General features: G+C 46.7%; 1 protein-coding gene across 8 annotated transcripts in view; it reads left to right on the top strand.

Moving 5' to 3' along the window:
- Nucleotides 1-18,320, top strand: part of CASK (calcium/calmodulin dependent serine protein kinase) — a 1,268,764-nt gene that overhangs the window by 849,270 nt on the left and 401,174 nt on the right. For all 8 annotated transcript variants that reach the window (XM_078658296.1, XM_078658298.1, XM_078658303.1 and 5 more), the window contains one exon: nucleotides 2,561-2,638. In XM_078658296.1, the coding sequence (XP_078514422.1) occupies nucleotides 2,561-2,638 (78 nt within the window). The remainder of the gene's footprint in view (nucleotides 1-2,560; nucleotides 2,639-18,320) is intronic.

Raw genomic sequence — 18,320 nt, 5'->3', positions numbered from 1 at the left:
CACATCCCTTCTTACTCGGCTTGCTTAGCTGGCAGAATGGTGTTGCAGCGTTGGCTAGGAGTTTATTATAGTTGAGCTTTTTTCTTTCAGTCAAACAATAAAGTAACATTCATACAACCTAAATTCAGGATGCTGCCTCCCTGCCAATGTTTTAGTCATCTCTCTTTTTAAAGTCGGGAACATTCTGTTAAAACAGCTGTTTAGGATGTAAGGTATTACTTCTCACGAAACAGACTGATTTTTGATAATGTCCTGAATGCAGCAAGGACCGTCTGAATCAATGTAAAGAATTGCAGTGTTCCTAATGTTCTATATGCGATTTGCCTTCAACTAGTAATTACCATTGGATCATTGTGTGCTGTCTCACTCTTAATGCCTGTTTAAAAAGAGTGCTCTATATGCTGGACCCAAGTATGTTGCTATTTAAACAACACCAGCGATCAATGCACGCTTCCACCACACGCACACAGAACCAGACGTCGGTGCACGCTTTCACCAGGCGCACACACACGCCACCAACCGTCAGTGCACACTTTCACCAGGCACACCCCATCAGCCGTCAATGCACGCTTTCACCGGGCACACACGCCACTAGCTGGCAGTGCACACTTCCACCAGGCACACACACCATTAGCCATCAGTGCACATTTTCTACAAGCACACACACACCACCAGCCATCAGTGCACGCATCAATGGTTAGCACATCCACAATTAACTATTGTAGCAATCGCAGTATGGCGCACTTTACTTCTAAACATGTCAGTGCACGCTTTTACACCATGCACACACACCATCAGCCATCAGTGCACACTTTCAACAGGCACACACACACCACTAGCCATCAGTACATGGTTTCATCAGGCATACCCACCACCGGCCGTCAGTACACACTTTCAACAGGCACAGACACCATAAGTCATCAGTGCACGCTTTCACCAGGCACAAACACCACCAGCCGTCAGTGCACGCTTTTACCGGGCACAAACACCAACAGCCGCCAGTGCACCCTTTCACCAGGCACAAACACCAACAGCCGTCAGTGCACGCTTTCACCGGGCACAAACACCACCAGCCACCAGTGCACCCTTTCACCAGGCACAAACACCACCAGCCGTCAGTGCACACTTTCACCAGGCACAGACGCCATAAGTTGTTCGTGCACGCTTTCACCGGGCACAAACACCACCATCCGTCAGTGCACGCTTTCACCGGGCACAAACACCACCAGCCAATACAGAGTTTGGAAAAGAATTCATGCAACACATTGTCATATACAATGCCAATAACTCAAACTTGAATGCTGCGAGACCTATTGCATTGCAAATGCTTGTTTTTATTTACTATCACAGCATTCCTCTGTTCATGTTGATTTAGAGAGTAACTCCACCACCGCCATGTAAAACAAATTTCTTGAGGCGTCCTGCCATGAATAAATATAATTGTTGAGAATTTGAAACAACCACTGAGATCTACCCTGGTGAAGAATTTTAGAAGGAGAGTGTTGCCGTTAATTTGCAGCTTTTACAGTGGAACAATCCCTTTGGAACTAACAGAGCAGCTGCCTTCTGCCGGTAAATTACCAATGCACCACACTTTGCAAGCTGGATATTTGTAGACGGTCACAATCCACTAAGAGCGAAGACAAGTGTTCTGGGTTAAGAGCAACCAGTTATACTTTTCTCTTTCTGTTTCGTGGTGGCCTTCAGAGTAAAGAGGGATACTAAACGAGGAGGGAAAGGGTGATGGGAAGTGGTTCATACACACTAGTAATGTGTTTTCTTAAGGACAGGTTGTTGATGCTTTCTTCCTGTGGTGTTAATGAGGTTTTAGCATTTAAATGTTTAGAGTTTTGGCAACCAAATGCGAAGTTAGGCCCAACCCTCCCCACCACCAAAAGTGACACAAAAGAGTAGGGCGGCTCATCCTTGTTCCTGGGCAGCTTCCCATGGCTCTGATGTCAAACTGCTTTATTGGTGAGACACTGGTATTAGGTTAGAAACATAGTTGCAGAATGCGAAAGCCAATGTGGACCTCTACCTTGCGCAGTTTTGTTTCTTAAAAAATGCTCCAGTACTTCTCTACAGCTTTATCCTAGCATTTCCGCTTCCTGCCTGGAAAACTAATTTCTACACTGCAGAACCTACCCAGCTCTACCCATTGCTGCCCAAGGACTGCCTGAGTAGATTGATTGATGAGCCTATATATGTCGAGTTAAAAAGTGTCATCTGTTTGTACATCATTGGTCAGCCCAACATAGACATATAAACCCGTTGGTGCCACTTGGAGGACAATTAGAGGTGCCCAGCTACCATGGTTATTTATTCGCTGCTTTAAATACATTATATAAATTCGAAGTTGACATTGTTGTGACATTCTTGAACAGAGTTAAAAGCCTTCTAAAAAGAATTCTACCATAGACAGTCAACAGTAAGATATGTACGCAATTTCTTTTAGAACGTCGCTCTTCTATTTCACGAATCTTGTCACATTAAATGTAACAATATATTTTAATATTTCCAATTTGTGTCTGAATGGCTTGTTAATCCTTTTTTGTTTCAGCTGTATGATAAAATAAACACAAAGTCTTCTCCTCAAATCCGAAATCCACCAAGTGATGCTGTACAGAGAGCCAAAGAGGTAATACTTCCCCGAGCTGCTCCACCCTTCATGCCTGTGTTTTTATGATAGCACAGCTTAACTCCCATTTTTCCCCAGTGTGCCCAAGTATCCGCTGATGTTGAAAGTTACTCGAGGCACCTCGGTATCTATGGGGTTGCTTTCTTGTATTCTGCTGCCTTTGCAAGGTATCAATAGCTCAGACTTTTACGGGACCTCTAACTTGGTGTTCACCTCATTAATAAAAAAAAGTACCTGTCGAACGTGCTAATTTCACTATGTACATTTACCATGTCCACCAACAGTTACTTATTTTTGCTAGAGTGCAATGCCAAATTGCTGTGATATTTGACTGCTTTTGCTTCATGTGTAGTCTTTTTTTTTTTAACTCTTCGCCGAACATTTTAAAAGCATTCTGGTGACCACAGCACTGTCAAATTCCAAATCTGTCGTCTACCTCCACAAATGAGTGCACCCAGTTGTGCATGCGTTCCCAGCTGGGAGTAAAACCAGAGCTTATGTTAGTCAATGGTGATTATTCTTCTAATTTGCTGAGTGTTCACAGTCTAAGCACACAACATCCGCTCATACAAGCATAAATAAGCTTTGTCACAGCATCTCTCCAAGCAGGTGTAAATACATTCTTTCGTTACTTTGGATGTTTACATGCCCCTATACCACCCAGTTGTCCTCAGTGACACCTTGACCCTCCTAATCTTGGTCTTCTCTCTTTGGCCAGTAGCAAAGCAACTAAGCAATTTTCAAATCGCTTCAGCATATACCAGGACACATGTTTCTAATGTATAATTCAGCTGCAGTTTAGAAAATGCACGTCTCTCCAGCACTCACCTTCTAACCGTGCCAGTCCTGCAACATGCACCGTAGATGCTTGTCGCTGAATGGGAGTGGACCCACCTGTCATACACGGTTATGTATATTATGTGTAATTTTAAACATGCAAGGTACCCTCTATGCAAATACTTAATGAATTATTTTGTATTTGGCGTGAGCAAAGACAAGCTTAAAGGGCAGTGATCGACCAAAGGTCTGTCTGCCATTTGATTCTGCTTTCATTATTACTCTTACCTGGACACATTTGCAATATTTTGTGTAATATGGATATTTACTTGGGATGGGTGTAATTCCGTGTACTATAATCACGCAGAATTACCCAAAAAGTCTGCAAGATTACGTGAAATTACGCAAGAGTAAATTCTGCATTCAGTACAATTTTGTTAGTGCAAGATGCCCTCTCTTGCCAAAATGGAAGCAAGGATGCATTTTACGGTAAGCAATAGCACTAAATGCTACAGAACTGGAATAGCGAGTGTGAACAGGCACTCGCTAAATGTACACTTGGGATATGATTTCCCCCAACTTACTCCTGTATTTAGCACGAATCTCTTAGCGCAAATTGTACCCTGATATCTATAATAAACGTGAGAATGCATTTTGCACTAAGAAATAGCACTAAATGCAACAAAACATGAATAGCTGCTGCCTGTGTTTGCTAAATGGGCTCTAATGGTGGGATTTATTTCCCCTAACTTACTCTTAATTATGCGAGCGGGCACGATGGCATAATTATAGGTAATTATGCGTCAGAGTAACACAGAATTACTAAAATTACTCCGGCGCAATTGAAATTCTGCCCAGGCCTAATATTTGCCACCTACCTTTGTACAGGCAATAACAGATTAGAAGTGTATAAACCAGCGGTATATTGAGGAACCTTGAAATTAAGTAATTTAAGACAGTATGCCATTAGATGTAATGGTTTGTATACCTTAGAGGCAAGCTTTCATTCACAGACAAGGGAATCTAATGAAATAAATTTTTCCTGAAAACAAATAACGTAAACATTTAAATATCCCAGTTCCACTCAGGCCCCTGTTCACTCTGTATGTATGTGTACATATTAACTGAAACCTAACTTGGAAACAGTGGTACTTTGTAAAGCAGGCAAGAGCCTGAGATTTGAGACCAGATTACTTTCAACGGTAAATGCTCTGGCCGATAAGGAAAACTAGAAACTGCCATGCCCAAGCTTATGTTTAGCTGTCTTCGTTTGGTAGCAAGCATTAATGGTAAAGGTGGGACATTAAGCACCCCAGAACAGAGCCTGGAACCGGAGTATATGAAGATCAGACTTCTCCAATGCACCCACATCATGCTGTCCTGATAAGAGTATTTTATGCATATTTAAACCGGACAGGGATATTTTGTAATTGTTGGGCCCAGTATTAGACAGTTTGGATGTCCACCCCCTCTCTTTTACTCATTAGTCCATAATGGCAAAAACACTTTAGGCAGTGTCTCTACCCAAGCAAATTCTTGAATCATATTTCCCGTGGGTTGAAAAAGATGTGCATGTGTGTGAGATAAGATATGTAGTAGTTTAGTGAAGTACTGTAACATTAATGGAGAGTTTATTCCATTTAGAAACCTTGATTGGGAGAGTTGTTGATATCTCAGTTTACATTGCAGAAACATAACTGCGCTTATGATGATGGACATCCACAAGCCGGCAAATCTCCAAAAGCCCTGCTGGGTTCTGTTTTGAGCTCATCTTATTCCCCGTTTACAGCTAATCAGAAGACTTGGCATTGTTTGCTTAACGTCAAGCATCCAATTGAACCTTACAATTGACATTCAAAACAAGTAGGAAAGATTCCATAGGCTCTTTAACAATTACAGTTAGCGCAAATCTTTTCTTGCCGGCAATGCTGCGTCAATGTCTGACTAATAAAACATTCTTCAAAAGTCTTTTTTTAGTTGACGAATATGTTGATAGTGTATTTGACAGCAGAGTAAACACTGTTGAGTGCCTTTTCCCCATGCCAAGTCCAGGGAATACTTTGGCATTGGTGCTCATTGCAGCTATCTGCTGATTGCACAGCACCTCAAAACAGGTGTTCATACTATTGACCTTTGATAAGCCAAAACCAAATCAAGGAGTCAGGCGCTTTTATAGCTAGAGCATTGCTGTAGTTGTATCCTCCTCTCCATTCCCTTCATCCAAAATAAGCCTTCTTAGCTATGTACAATGTTCCTAGCTGTCATAAAGCTTAGAGATCTTGGTTAACCAAAGTGGGGAGTACACCCTTTCACAAATTAGGTAGTACTTTGGGAAGGAATTTAAATTCAATGTTTAACAGCGGCAGTAAACAAAATAAGTGTGAGATGTGGTCCTTGCCTGGCTTTTGAAGAACAGTCATAAATGCATTCATATTGATGATATGAGGTATTCCTTCTCAATTTCCTTATTGTATAGTGTTGCCAAATGTGAAACAAGGGCAACTGTCTCTGATTAAAATTCACCCAGTTACCATGGTGACATGGAGCTGTGATGTGAGGCTTTGTACTCCATAATAGAACCACCTAAATTCTGTCCCACAACAGGATTAGCAAGAGGCTAAGAAATGATTGTTAAGTATCTCATCCATAGTTCATTTTGCAAACTGAAGTATTCAAAGTAAATTGGGAACCTTTTATTGATGGCTGTCAACATCAAAGCCTATTTTTGGTTTCATTTATTATTTCCCAGATGTCAGAGGAGTAGTCTGTGGTGTTTATCACCATCCAAATAGTGTGGTTTCTAACTAGTTGTAGTCCTATTTTCTAAGAGTTTCCCTTACATGTATACTTGCCTTTCTGATGGATACATCTGCCTGTGGATTCCTCACCTTATGAATATCTCCTGCGCCAGCATTCCGCAGAATTTTTTTCCTAGCTCTCTACTCTGACGACGTCGGCTCCGCTTGCGACTCCGCATGACGTCACAGGAGCCATAAGAGAGCCTCGTCGGCGTGATGACATCAGTTTCCTATTTTTCGCGCCGTTGAAGCGTAACGTTTGTCTAGCACTCTCCATATTTGTGGAGTTACTTTGTTGTTTCTTCTACTTTTACTGTTGCTATAAGGGATGCCGTCTTCGAGAAAGTCTGGTTTTAAACCCTGTAGGGAATGTGGGGGGCGTCACATGTCCATCACTGACCCCCATGAAGATTGTTTATGGTGCTTATCTTCGGATCAAGACGTAGAGGACTGTTCTTGTTGCAGGAAAATTAATCCTAAAGCACTTAAAAAACGGGAAGCCAAATTGTTTCTGGCCAAGGCGAAGAAAGGAGATAGAGGGAGAAAACGAGATAAGTCAAAGTCGTCAACTTCACATACATCAAAGTCAAGGAAACATAAGAAAAAAAGAAGGCATGGATCTCGGCGCCGATCGTCGAAGGGTAAGGCTTCAAGATCTCCTTCGCCTGCTCCTCAAAGTCGTCGTAAGGACTTAGCATCTCCTTCTCCTCGTGTGACTGCGGAGAAGTCTCCTTCACCTAGAAGCACTCCAGCGCAGTCTCCTGCGCCAAGGAATTCTCCAGCTTCAGACGCCGAGTTAGTTCAGGAAGTTCCACCTTGTCCTGTGCCTGAGATTGCACCGGTGGACTCGGCAGTGGATCCAAATGTTCCGACGCCGGACACTCTCTGTTTGGATACTGGCTCTAATCCATATCCACAGTTCCCGGCTTCAGGCGCGGATGCATCGCATTTTTTAAATGCTATGTGCGAGGTATTTTCAAGGGCGGCTTTCCCATCCGGAGCACCTTCTGGTCCCGTGGGTCCGCTGGCATTCAACTTGGGTGTGCCCAAACACTATGCCCAGGCACCCTTCATGCCGATGGCGCCGTCATAGCAATTTCCGGTGCCGTCATAGCAATTTCCGGCGCCGAGAGTTTGACGTCGTTGATGGAATCCTCGGCGCTGTCTGATGAGCCTTCCTCTCTGCCACGTGTGGATCTCATGCCTCCTATGGAGTCATCTTCGATGCCGGCTCCGGCGCAGTCGGCGCCGCGTTAGACACCACCGGCGCCGTGTCCACGGATTCGTTCACGGAGAGAAGGTCAGAGGCTTTTAGAAGAAGAGCAGTGGCGTAGAGAGGATGTAGAAGAAGGCGAGTTGGAAGAGTCTCCGGATGAATTCAGAAGGCAAGCGGTTTTGATACCTCTCTAGAGTGGGAACTCTCTTCTACAAGGGCTTCACCAGCTCAGGAGATTGCTCCCTACCATTTGGTAATAAGGAAAGCTGCAGAGCTTTTGGATTCAAAGTTACCTACTGCTAAATATAAGCCAAATCTATTGACAGAGGTCTTGCATGCACCATCGTCCACAGTTGAGCCTCTGTTACCCTTTAATGAAGCTTTGTTGGATCCTATCCTCGAGCTTTGGCGTAAACTACTCTCTTCGCCTGCTGTTTCTAAGGCTGTGGCTAGAAGAGATGGGACTGCACCAGGGGATCCAGGTTTTCTCACTTCACATACATCTTCAGAGAGTTTGGTAGTGCAGGCATCTTGCTCCAAGCAATCTTCAGGTGCTTTTCCACAGGCCCCAGCTGACAGAGACTCGAAGAAGATGGAACAGTCAGCTAAAAAGGTTTTCTCCTCTGCTAGCATGGCTCTGAAGTCGATCTATGTCACTTGTTTACTGGGACGTTTCTTGCATGCTTTGATGGACTCAGCAAAGCAATTGGCCCCCAAGTTACCTGAAGAGGAAAGGGGAAACTTTATGGACCTTCTGTTAGACGCGCAGGCTGCGTCTAGACAAGTTATTCAGTCAGGTCTCGATATGGCTGACTCAGTAGAAAGAATTATGGGCTCCTCCATAGCTACAAGAAGGCAAGCTGGGCTTCGTTCTTCTGGATTTTCCCCTGGTGTCCAGGCTACTCTTGTTGATTTACCCTTTGATGGGTCGAAGCATTTTGGGGGGAAAAGCAGATTTGGCCTTGCAGAGGTTTAAGGATAGCAGAGCCACTGAAAAATCCTTGGGATTGCACACCCAGTAGAGAGGTTTTGGCTTCAAGAGATATTGAGGCTTTGGAGGGTCTTCCTTTTACAACTTCCATCACCCTCAACAGCAGCAGCAGCATCAAAATCCACTCTATAAATCTTATAAAGGAAGATCCGGAGGTTGCCAACGTAGTTCAGCCCGTAATCTCTCCTCCTCATCTGCCTCTCCCGCTCACGCTGGTACCGCAGGAAAGCAGCCCTAGATCCCCATCCTGGAACATGTGGCTCCTGTAGGGGGTCGGCTGTCTCACTTTCTGCAAGGTTGGAAATCAGTCACGACATACCTTTGAGTTTTAAACCTTGTGGAGAATGGGTACGCTCTTCCCTTTCGGGAATTTCCTCCACCCTACCCTCCTTGCCAAGGTTATTGTTCAGAGGACCATTTGCTTCTTCTGCAGAAGGAGGTTCTTGCATTACTTCAAAAAGGTGAGATAGAGGTGCTTACGTCCGATCCTGGACCTCAGGATCTTGAATTTTTACCTGAAGCAGGAGAAATTCAAGATGCTGACTCTTGTGCAGGTTCTTCTAGCGCTGCAGGAAGAGGACTGGATGGTGTTGATAGACTTACAGGATGCGTATTTTCACATTCCCATTCTGAAGTCACACAGGAAGTATCTCAGTTTTACGGTTGGGTCACAGTACTACCAGTTTGCGATCCTCCTGTTTGGTCTTACTACTCCACCTCGAGTCTTCACAAAGGTGATGGCAGTGGTGGCAGCTCATCTCAGATGGTTGGGGATTCCTGTTTTCCCCTATCTGGACGATTGGTTGCTCAAGGCAGAGTCGCCAGAGATGGTGCTTCATCATCTGCGGGTGACAACTCAACTGTTGTTAGACTTGGGCTTTTCAATCAATGTGCCCAAATCTCACCTGGTGCCGTCTCAGCGCAACCTGTTCATAGGTGCGGTACTGGACACTACTGTCTGTCGAACATTTCCTCCTCCATAAAGAATTCTCGACATTCAGGAGATGATCCCTTTATTCCACGATGGAGTGGTTGTTCAAGTTCTGAAGGTCCTTTGCCTGCTCGGTCTGTTCGCTTCCTGCATTCTGTTGGTCAACCATACACGCTGGCACATGAGGGCGCTCCAGTGGTGTCTCTGCAGGCAGTGGTATCTCTGCAACTGAGATCTCAGGGAGTCTGTCAGAAACTCCAGGGAAGCTGCAGCGGATCTGTCTTGGTGGAGCGTGGAGGGCAATCTGTCTCAAAGAAAGCCCTTTCATCTTCCTCCATCGGTGGCCACAGTGATAACGGATGCCTCTACCCTAGGGTGGGGTGCTCATCTGGGGGATCTGGAGAACAAGGGTCTATAGTCTCCAGAGGAAAGGTTGCTTCACATCAACTTTCTGGAATTGCAGGCGATACGTTAGGCTCGCAAGGCCTCTGTCCCTTACCTTCGTGGTCAGACGGTTCAAGTCCTAACGGACAACACTACCGTGTCGTAGTATGTCAACAAACAGGGTGGAGGAGCTTTGACAGAGCCAATCTTGGAGTTGTGGAGTAGGCCTCTTACGGCTCCTGCAGTTGCTAAAGCTGTCGCAAGAAGATATAGGGTGGCTCCTAGAGCCCCAGACTTTTTATCTTCACATCCTTTGCCAGAGAGCTTGGTGGTGCAGGCAGCCTGCTCCAAGAAATCTGCAGGTGCTTTCCCTCAGGTGCCTGGAGACAAAGATTAAATAAACCAGGACCAATCCGCGAAAAAGGTTTTTTCTTCAGCGAGTATGGCTCTCAAGTCAACGAATGCCACATGCCTCTTGGGGCGTTACATCCATGCTTTGATGGATTCTGTGAAGCAGTTGGCCCCTAAAATTCCAGAGGAGGACAGAACAAATTTTAATGAGGTGCTTGTTGACACTCAAGATGCTGCTCGGCAAGTCATCCAAAGTGGGTTGGATACAGCTGACTCGGTGGCGAGAGTCGTGGGATCTTCAATTGCCACCAGGAGAGCGGCCTGGTTGAAGACTTGCGAATTCTCTGCGGATGTCCAGGCTGCCTTAATGGATCTACCTTTTGATGGCTCTGGCCTTTTTTCGGAAAGAAGGCTGATGCTGCGTTGGAGAGATTCAAAGACAGCAGAGCTACAGCAAGGTCTTTGGGGTTACAATCCAGAGGAACTGTGGGCAAAAGGTATAGGGGGTTTGGAAGGTTCTCCTTTCGTCCCTACAAGCAGTCGCAACAGCAAAATCCGCTTTACAAGTCGTACAGGTGCAAACAAAGAGCTCGTCCTCGTGGGCGTCAAGCATCCTCCTCCTCCTCTTCTCCCCACCCCCCTCCAACATCAGCAAAGCAGCCCTAGATCTGCCATTCCGGATCATGCGGTCCTGTGGGGGGTCGGCTTACCTACTTTCTACGAGATTGGGAATCAGTCACATCGGACCTTTGGGTTCTTAATCTCGTGGAGAATGGGTATGCTCTTCCCTTTCGGGAGTTTCCTCCAAATTACCCTCCTTGCCAAGGGTTTTGCCCAGAGGACCACCTGCTACTCCTGCAGGAAGAAGTCCTGGCGTTGCTGAGAAAAGGTGCGATAGAGGTGGTTCCGGAGCAGGAAAGGGGTCAGGGATGCTACTCCAGGTATTTCCTGATCCATCAGAAGGATGGCAGGCTTCGTCCAATCCTGGATCTCAGGATCTTGAACCTCTTTCTGAAACAGTTCAAGATGCTCACCCTTGAGCAGGTTCTTCAAGCGCTGCTGGAAGAAGACTGGATGGTGTCGATCGACTTGCAGGATGCGTATTTTCATATTCCCATCCTGAAGTCGCACAGGAAGTATCTCCGTTTCACGGTGGGATAGCAACATTACCAGTTTGCGGTCCTTCCTTTTGGTCTTACTACTGCACCTCGAGTCTTCACCAAGGTGATGGCTGTGGTGGCAACACATCTCAGAAGGTCAGGGATACCAGTATTCCCTTATCTGGACGATTGGCTGATCAAAGCAGAATCTCAGGAGAAGGTGCTCCATCATCTGCAAGTCACAACTCAGTTGTTGTACAGGTTGGGCTTTTTGATAAATGTACCCAAATCTCACCTGGTGCCCTCCCAGCGCAACCTATTCATAGGTGCTGTACTGGATACAACTGTGTGTCGGGCATTCCCTCCATCTCAAAGGATTCGCAACATACAGAAAATGATTCCTTTATTTTACAATGGAGCGGTCGTTCCAGTCCTGAAGGTCCTTCGTCTGCTCAGTCTGATGGCTTCCTGCATTCTGTTAGTCAACCATGCACGCTGGCACATGAGGGCTCTCCAGTGGTGCCTCCGCAGGCAGTGGTATCAACACAACGGAGATCTCAGGGAGTCAGTGAGAATCTCCAGAGAAGTTGCAGCGGATCTGTCTTGATGGAGCATAGAGAGCAATCTGTCTCAAGGAAGGCCCTTCCATTTTCCTCCGTCGGTTGCCACAGTAATAACGGATGAATCCGCTCTAGGGTGGGGTGCACATCTGGGGGATCTGGTGATCAAGGGACTTTGGTCTCCAGAGGAAAGGTTGCTTCACATCAACCTTTAAGAGTTGCGGGTGATACGTCTGGCGCTCAGGGCCTTCCTCCCTTCCCTTCGCGGTCAGTCGGTTCAAGTCCTGATGGACAACACTACCGCGATGTGGTATGTCATCAAACAGGGAGGAGTGGGGTCGCAGTGTCTTTGCAGAGAGGCTCTGCGTCTCTGGTCCTGGGTTCAGGACCATCAGATTTGTCTGATGGCAAATCATCTGGCCGGAGTTCTGAACGTTTGTGCAGACAGTCTCAGTCGGCAATTCTCAGCCGACCATGAGTGGAGGCTTCATCCGGAGGTGGTTTGTCACGTCTTCGGACGTGGGTAACTCCTCAGGTGGACCTGTTTGCCACTCACGAGAATGCTCACTGCCCATCATTCTGCAGTCTCCAGTATCCGATGCAGGGAGCTTTGGGGGACGCGTTTCAGTTGAGTTGGGACTCAAGACTCCTTTACGCGTTTCCTCCCATACCCTTGATTCCTCAGGTTCTGAGGAAGATACGTCATGACCGGGCCCAAGTCATATTGATCGCCCCGGATTGGCCAAGAAGGGTGTGGTACACAGATCTTCTCTACCTCTCCTCATGCCTGCCGCTCCGTCTCCCTCTCAGGGCAGATCTCCTCTCTGGGGCAGGTTCTACACCCCCACCTCCAGACCTTACACCTTCTTGCCTGGAGATTGAACGGGGCAACCTGAATTCTTTTTCTCTCCCACATAACGTGGTGGATGTCATTTTATCGGCCAGGCGTGATTCCACCAAGTCTATCTACTCTGTTAGATGGTCTAAATTTGTCTCTTGGTGTGCGGAGAAGTCAATTGACCCTTTGAAGGCTTGATTGTCTGACATACTTCAGTTTGCACTTTCTTTGGCTCAGCAAGGGTTTGCTGTAGCTACGGTCGAAGGTTATCTTTCGGCCTTGTCGGCTTTTCTCTATCTGCCGGATCAGCCGTCCTTATGTAGATCTCCTATTGTTTTAAGGTTTCTAAAGGGCCTTACAAATACATTTCCTCCTACTCCCTTTATTGTGCCTCAATGGGACTTGAATCTTGTGCTCACTTTTTTGATGGGTTCACCTTTTGAACCTTTGCACAAGTGTTCTTTGAGACTGTTATCTTTTAAAACAGTCTTCCTGATTGCAATTACCTCGGCAAGGAGGGTAAGTGAGCTTCAAGCTCTTAGTTCAAAGCCCCCTTTCTTGACCATCCATGCTGAACGAATGATACTCAAGACCAGGGCTGCTTTTCTGCCTAAGGTGGTAGCTCCCTTCCATCTAGGGGAGTCCATTACCCTTCCTACCTTCTATCCTCCCCCTCACCCTTCCAAGGAGGAGGAGAGACTTCACCGCTTGGACCCGAAGAGGGCGGTGAGCTTCGACCTGGACAGAAGCAGAGAGTTCAGTGTGGATGACCAGCTCTTTGTGGGTTTTGTTGGAGCCAGAAGAGGCAAGGGGGTGCACAAGCGCACGCTGTCGAGATGGACTGTCTTGTGTATCAAGATATGCTACTCTCTGGCGGGTAAGGAACCTCCTGAAGGTTTAATAGCTCATTTCACTAGAGCAAGGTCTGCTACATCTGCTTTGTCTAAGGGTGTACCTGTAGAGGACATTTGTAGAGCAGCGACTTGGGCTTCCGTACACACTTTTGCGAAGCATTACTGCTTGGATGCTGAAGTGAGGAGGGACGGCCACTTTGCGCGTTCTGACCTCCAGGATTTTCTGGTTTAGGAGAGTGGACACCCTCCTCCGGGAGTGGGGACTGCTGTGGGACTCTATTCACAAGGTGAGGAATCCACTGGCAGATGTATCTATCAGAAGAACAAGTTACTTATTTATTTATTTATTTATTTATTTATTTATTTATTAACAGTTTTCTATAGCGCGAACATGACCCTTAGGTATCAGAGCGCTTAACATCACATGGCGTGGGTTAAAACAACAATGTATATAAAAGGCAATAAGATCGTAAAAATTAATTAGTACTACTTCCAAACCTAGTCTATAAGTAGATAATATAAAGAAAACTATAAAGGGGCCAGTACAGGTTAAACACGAATAAACAATGTTCTGAGGTAGTACTTGAATGTTTTTAACGGCTTTTCTTTAAGGCTCTATAATCTCCATTCCCAAGATTTGTATCTAGTAATCACTTCAATTATAAGTCTTAGATGGCGAGTTGTCGTACCTATGGGAGGAACTTACTCATAAGAAAGATCTTAGTTTCCCTCTTAAATGTTAGTGTTTGTAATTTTTCTGATGTTTGTGGGAAGGGAGTTCCAAATTCTGGGAGCTGCGCCTGAGAACGCCCTCTCATAGGTGTTTTTTTTCTTCCTGAAGATAGGTGGTCTCAGGAGCAGATAATTGGCACTCCGGGCAGGTCTGTTTCCTCCTGAAATTTCTATTTTGTGGGCAAGATATCTAGGTGTGTTGTGATGAATCGCTTTATGGGTGATACATGCCATTTTTAGCTGTATTCTAGCTTCGTAGGGTAGCCAGTTTAAAGCTTTCAGGTGAGGGGAGATATGGTCAAATTTTCTCGAACCTGTAATAAGTCTTGCCGCTGCATTGAGGCATGCTTTTAGGGGTGCTGTGGAAATTTTTGGTAGTCCTGCTAGCGTTGTACACCCATATTCAATCCTTGAAATAACCAGTGATTGCACAGCTAGTTTTAAGTCGGTCTCCGTTAAAAAAGATTTAATTTTTCTCAAGTAGTTCAGATGAAAATGGGCGTTTTTTGCCATTATTTTAATGTGGCTTTTCATATCAAGGTTCTCATCCAGTGTAATTCCGAGTGATTTCGCTGAATCAACTAGAGTAGGGGTGCAATTTAACGCTGTGATCATTTTGGACCATTCCTTCACTTCGGATTGATTCTTTTGTGGTGTGATAAGTAAGAATTCTGTTTAATTTGCGTTTAGCTTAAGATGATTGTTAGTTAGCCATGTTAGCGATATTTTGAGGGCCTTATTCATTGTGGTTATGTCTTCCAGGCTTGCAATCTTGATGTATAGTTGTGTGTCGTCCGTATACCTGTGGTAATATATTTTTGATTTTCGCAGAATTTCTGTAAGAGGTTCGATGTATAAGTTACACAGTGATGGTGATAAAGTAGATCCTTGAGGTACTCCAATTGTGTTTGGGCATAAAGGAGAAAGTGATTGGTTTACTAGGAATCTCTGAGTTCTATTCTATAAAAATGATTCGAACCATTTCAGTACAGTGCCAGACATTCCCATCCTGTCGTGAAGTCTGTTCAGTAGTTTTTCGTGGTTAACCGTGTCAAATGCTGATGACAGGTCTAGGAGGATGAGTAGACAAGATTGATTGTGATCTAGTGCTTGAAGTGCATCATCGACAATGTGAAGGATTGCTGTTTCCGTGCTGTGATCTGCTCTGAATTCCGATTGACAGTCATCTAACAATGAGAAGTTGTCGATGTGCCTGCTCAACTGATTCTGTACGCATTTCTCTACCAATTTGGCAAGAAAAGGGATGTTGGTCACGGGGCGATAGTTATTAGGATCTGCTGGGTCCACTGTGGGTTTTTTGAGGATCGGGACTACTTGTCCTGTCTTCAGGCATTCTGGGAGGATCCCCTGGGAAAGTGAGGCGTTTATAATTTCTGTCCATATTGGAATCATAATATGACTGATCTCTTTTAGGCATTTTGATGGTAGTGGGTCGTTATAATGGTTGTTGGGTTTAGTGACCGCTAGCGTTTTAGCAATCTCATATGGTCCAATAATTTGAAAGTGTGCTTTGTTTTTTGTCGTCTTATCCGCATAATTCGGTGCAGATTGTGAGGATGGTGTATTGTCGCACAAGTTACTACTTGTGTAACGATATATCTGTAAGAGACATTAGTTAGTATTAGATTCCTTACCTTAGAATATCCCCAGGCGTCAGACTGGATCCGGAAACTTTTGCGTAGCAGTACCCTTGCGCGTCGGTAGGCGTCGTCTGCGGCTCCGCGTCCGTCGTCGGCGTCGTGGGTGCCGTGATGACGTCGTCGGAGTACTTAGACGCCACCTCCGCTTGCTGACGTCAGTTCTTAGACACAGCTTTTCCGCACCAGAAACGCAGAGCCATGTTAAAAACCAACACTGGTGCCATTGAAACTAGGGCCCTGAAAGGGGGTAACCCTAACCCTAGATATCGGTTCGCAGAACGGGGAGGAAGGGTGGGTCGGTAAGGAATCTAATACTAACTAATGTCTCTTACAGATATATCGTTACACAAGTAGTAACTTGTGCATCTGAAAGAGACACGTTAGTATTAGATTCCTTACCTTAGAATAGATACCCCAGCAATACCAACCCCGGTGGTGGGTCTGCGAACCAATAATCACACCAGAAAGTCCTGGAGGACAGAACGGCCAAAGAAGCCATCCCTCCGGACTTGGCTGTCCAGGCAGTAGTGTCTTGCAAACGTGTGCAGTGATGCCCATGTAGCTGCCTGACAGATGTCTTGTAAGGGCACCCCCCGGCCCAGGGCAGTTGTAGTCGCCGTGGCTCGGGTGGAATGAGCCCGTAATCCAACAGGGGGCTCCTTTCTAGCCAAGTAGTAGCATGCCTGGATACACAAGATGATCCACCGGGAGATGGTCCTCTTGTGCACCGCTTTTCCCTTCTTAGCGCCCACGTAACCAACAAAGAGTTGGTCATCCACCCGGAACTGGTGTGTGCGATCCAAGTAAAATGAGAGCGCACGTTTTGGGTCCAGACGGTGGAGCCGCTCTTCCTGATAGACTGCCCGATGTGCAAGGCCGTGACAACCTTGGGCAGGAAAGATGGCTTAGTACGCAACACCACTTTGTCCGGATGGAAAGAAAGGAAAGGTGGAGTACAAGAAAGGGCCTGGAGCTCACTCACTCTCCTGGCAGAGGTGATGGCAACCAGGAAAGCAGTCTTCAGAGTAAGAAGGCGAAGAGGACAGTTGTGAAGTGGCTCAAAGGGAGCGCACATCAGAAACGTAAGAACCAGGTTCAAGTCCCACTGAGGCATCACAAAAGGAAAGCAGTCTTCAGAGTAAGAAGGCGAAGAGGACAGTTGTGAAGTGGCTCAAAGGGAGCACACATCAGAAACGTAAGAACCAGGTTCAAGTCCCACTGAGGCATCACAAACGGAACAGGGGGGAATGTGTGTGTGATGCCCTTTAGAAATCTATTTACAATAGGGGACTTGAACAAAGAAGGTTGATCAGGCAGCCTTAGAAAGGCTGAAAGGGCAGAAAGGTAGCCCTTGATAGTGCCCAGAGCAGAGCCCTGCTGGGCAAGAGAAAGAAGGAAGAGAAGAACCTCAGAAAGAGGGGCAGCAAGAGGATCCGCAGCCTTTGCTGTGCACCATGCCACAAATCTGTTCCACCTGCAGGCGTATACCGACTTTGTGGAGGGACGCCTGGCTGCCAGAATGACGTTACAGACTTCAGGAGGCAAGTCAAATGGCCTCAACTGTCGCCGCTCAATCTCCAAGCATGGAGGTGGAGACTGGACAGGTCCGGTTGGAGGACCGTCCCCTGCTGCTGCGACAGAAGGTCCTCCTGAAGAGGCAGACGAACCGGGAGATCGACTGACATACTGAGTAGCTCTGGATACCAGTACCTTCGAGCCCAGTCCGGAGCCACAAGGATGACTTGGGCCCGGTCGCGCTTGATCTTCTTCAGCACTCTTGGAAGAAGTGGTATAGGCGGAAAGGCGTACAGTAGACCGCAGCTCCACTCGCGACGAAAAGCGTCTCCGAGCGAGTGCCGCCTTGGAAATTCCAACGCGCAGAACTGATGACATTGTGCGTTCTCTTCGGTGGCAAATAGATCTAACCAAGGCTGTCCCCATTGCTGAAAGAGGCCTTGCGCCACGTCCGAGTTCAGACGCCATTCGTGATCCATCATGCACCGACGGCTGAGCTCGTCCGCCCTGGCGTTCAGAGAACCTGCCAGGTGTTGAGCCACCAGGGTCACGCCCTGGCGTTCCAGCCATTGCCAGAGGCGCAGAGCCTCCTGGCAAAGGGTCCACGACCCCACCCCGCCCTGTTTGTTGCAGTACCACATGGCGGTGGTGTTGTCCGTGAACACCTGCACTACACTCCCCCGGACAGAGGGGAGGAATGCTTTCAGTGCTAGACGAATCGCCCGTAACTCCAATAGGTTGATGTGGAGCCGGGCCTCCGCCGGAGACAAGAGTCCTCTGATCTCCGCCTCTCCCATGTGGCCTCCCCAGCCCTGGAGGGATGCATCCGTCACAACTACGTGCTCCAGTTGGGGAAGGGAGAGGGATCTGCCGCTGACCCAATCGCGGTCCGTGAGCCACCAATGCAGCTGTCTCGCAGTGCCCTCCGAGATCAGGACGTGGTCGGATAGGTTGCCCTGATGCTGGGCCCACTG

Source organism: Lissotriton helveticus, chromosome 8 (genome assembly GCF_964261635.1).
Source record: "Lissotriton helveticus chromosome 8, aLisHel1.1, whole genome shotgun sequence".
Classification (NCBI taxonomy): Eukaryota; Metazoa; Chordata; class Amphibia; order Caudata; family Salamandridae; genus Lissotriton; species Lissotriton helveticus.
This window is presented reverse-complemented; position numbering and strand designations above follow the sequence as displayed.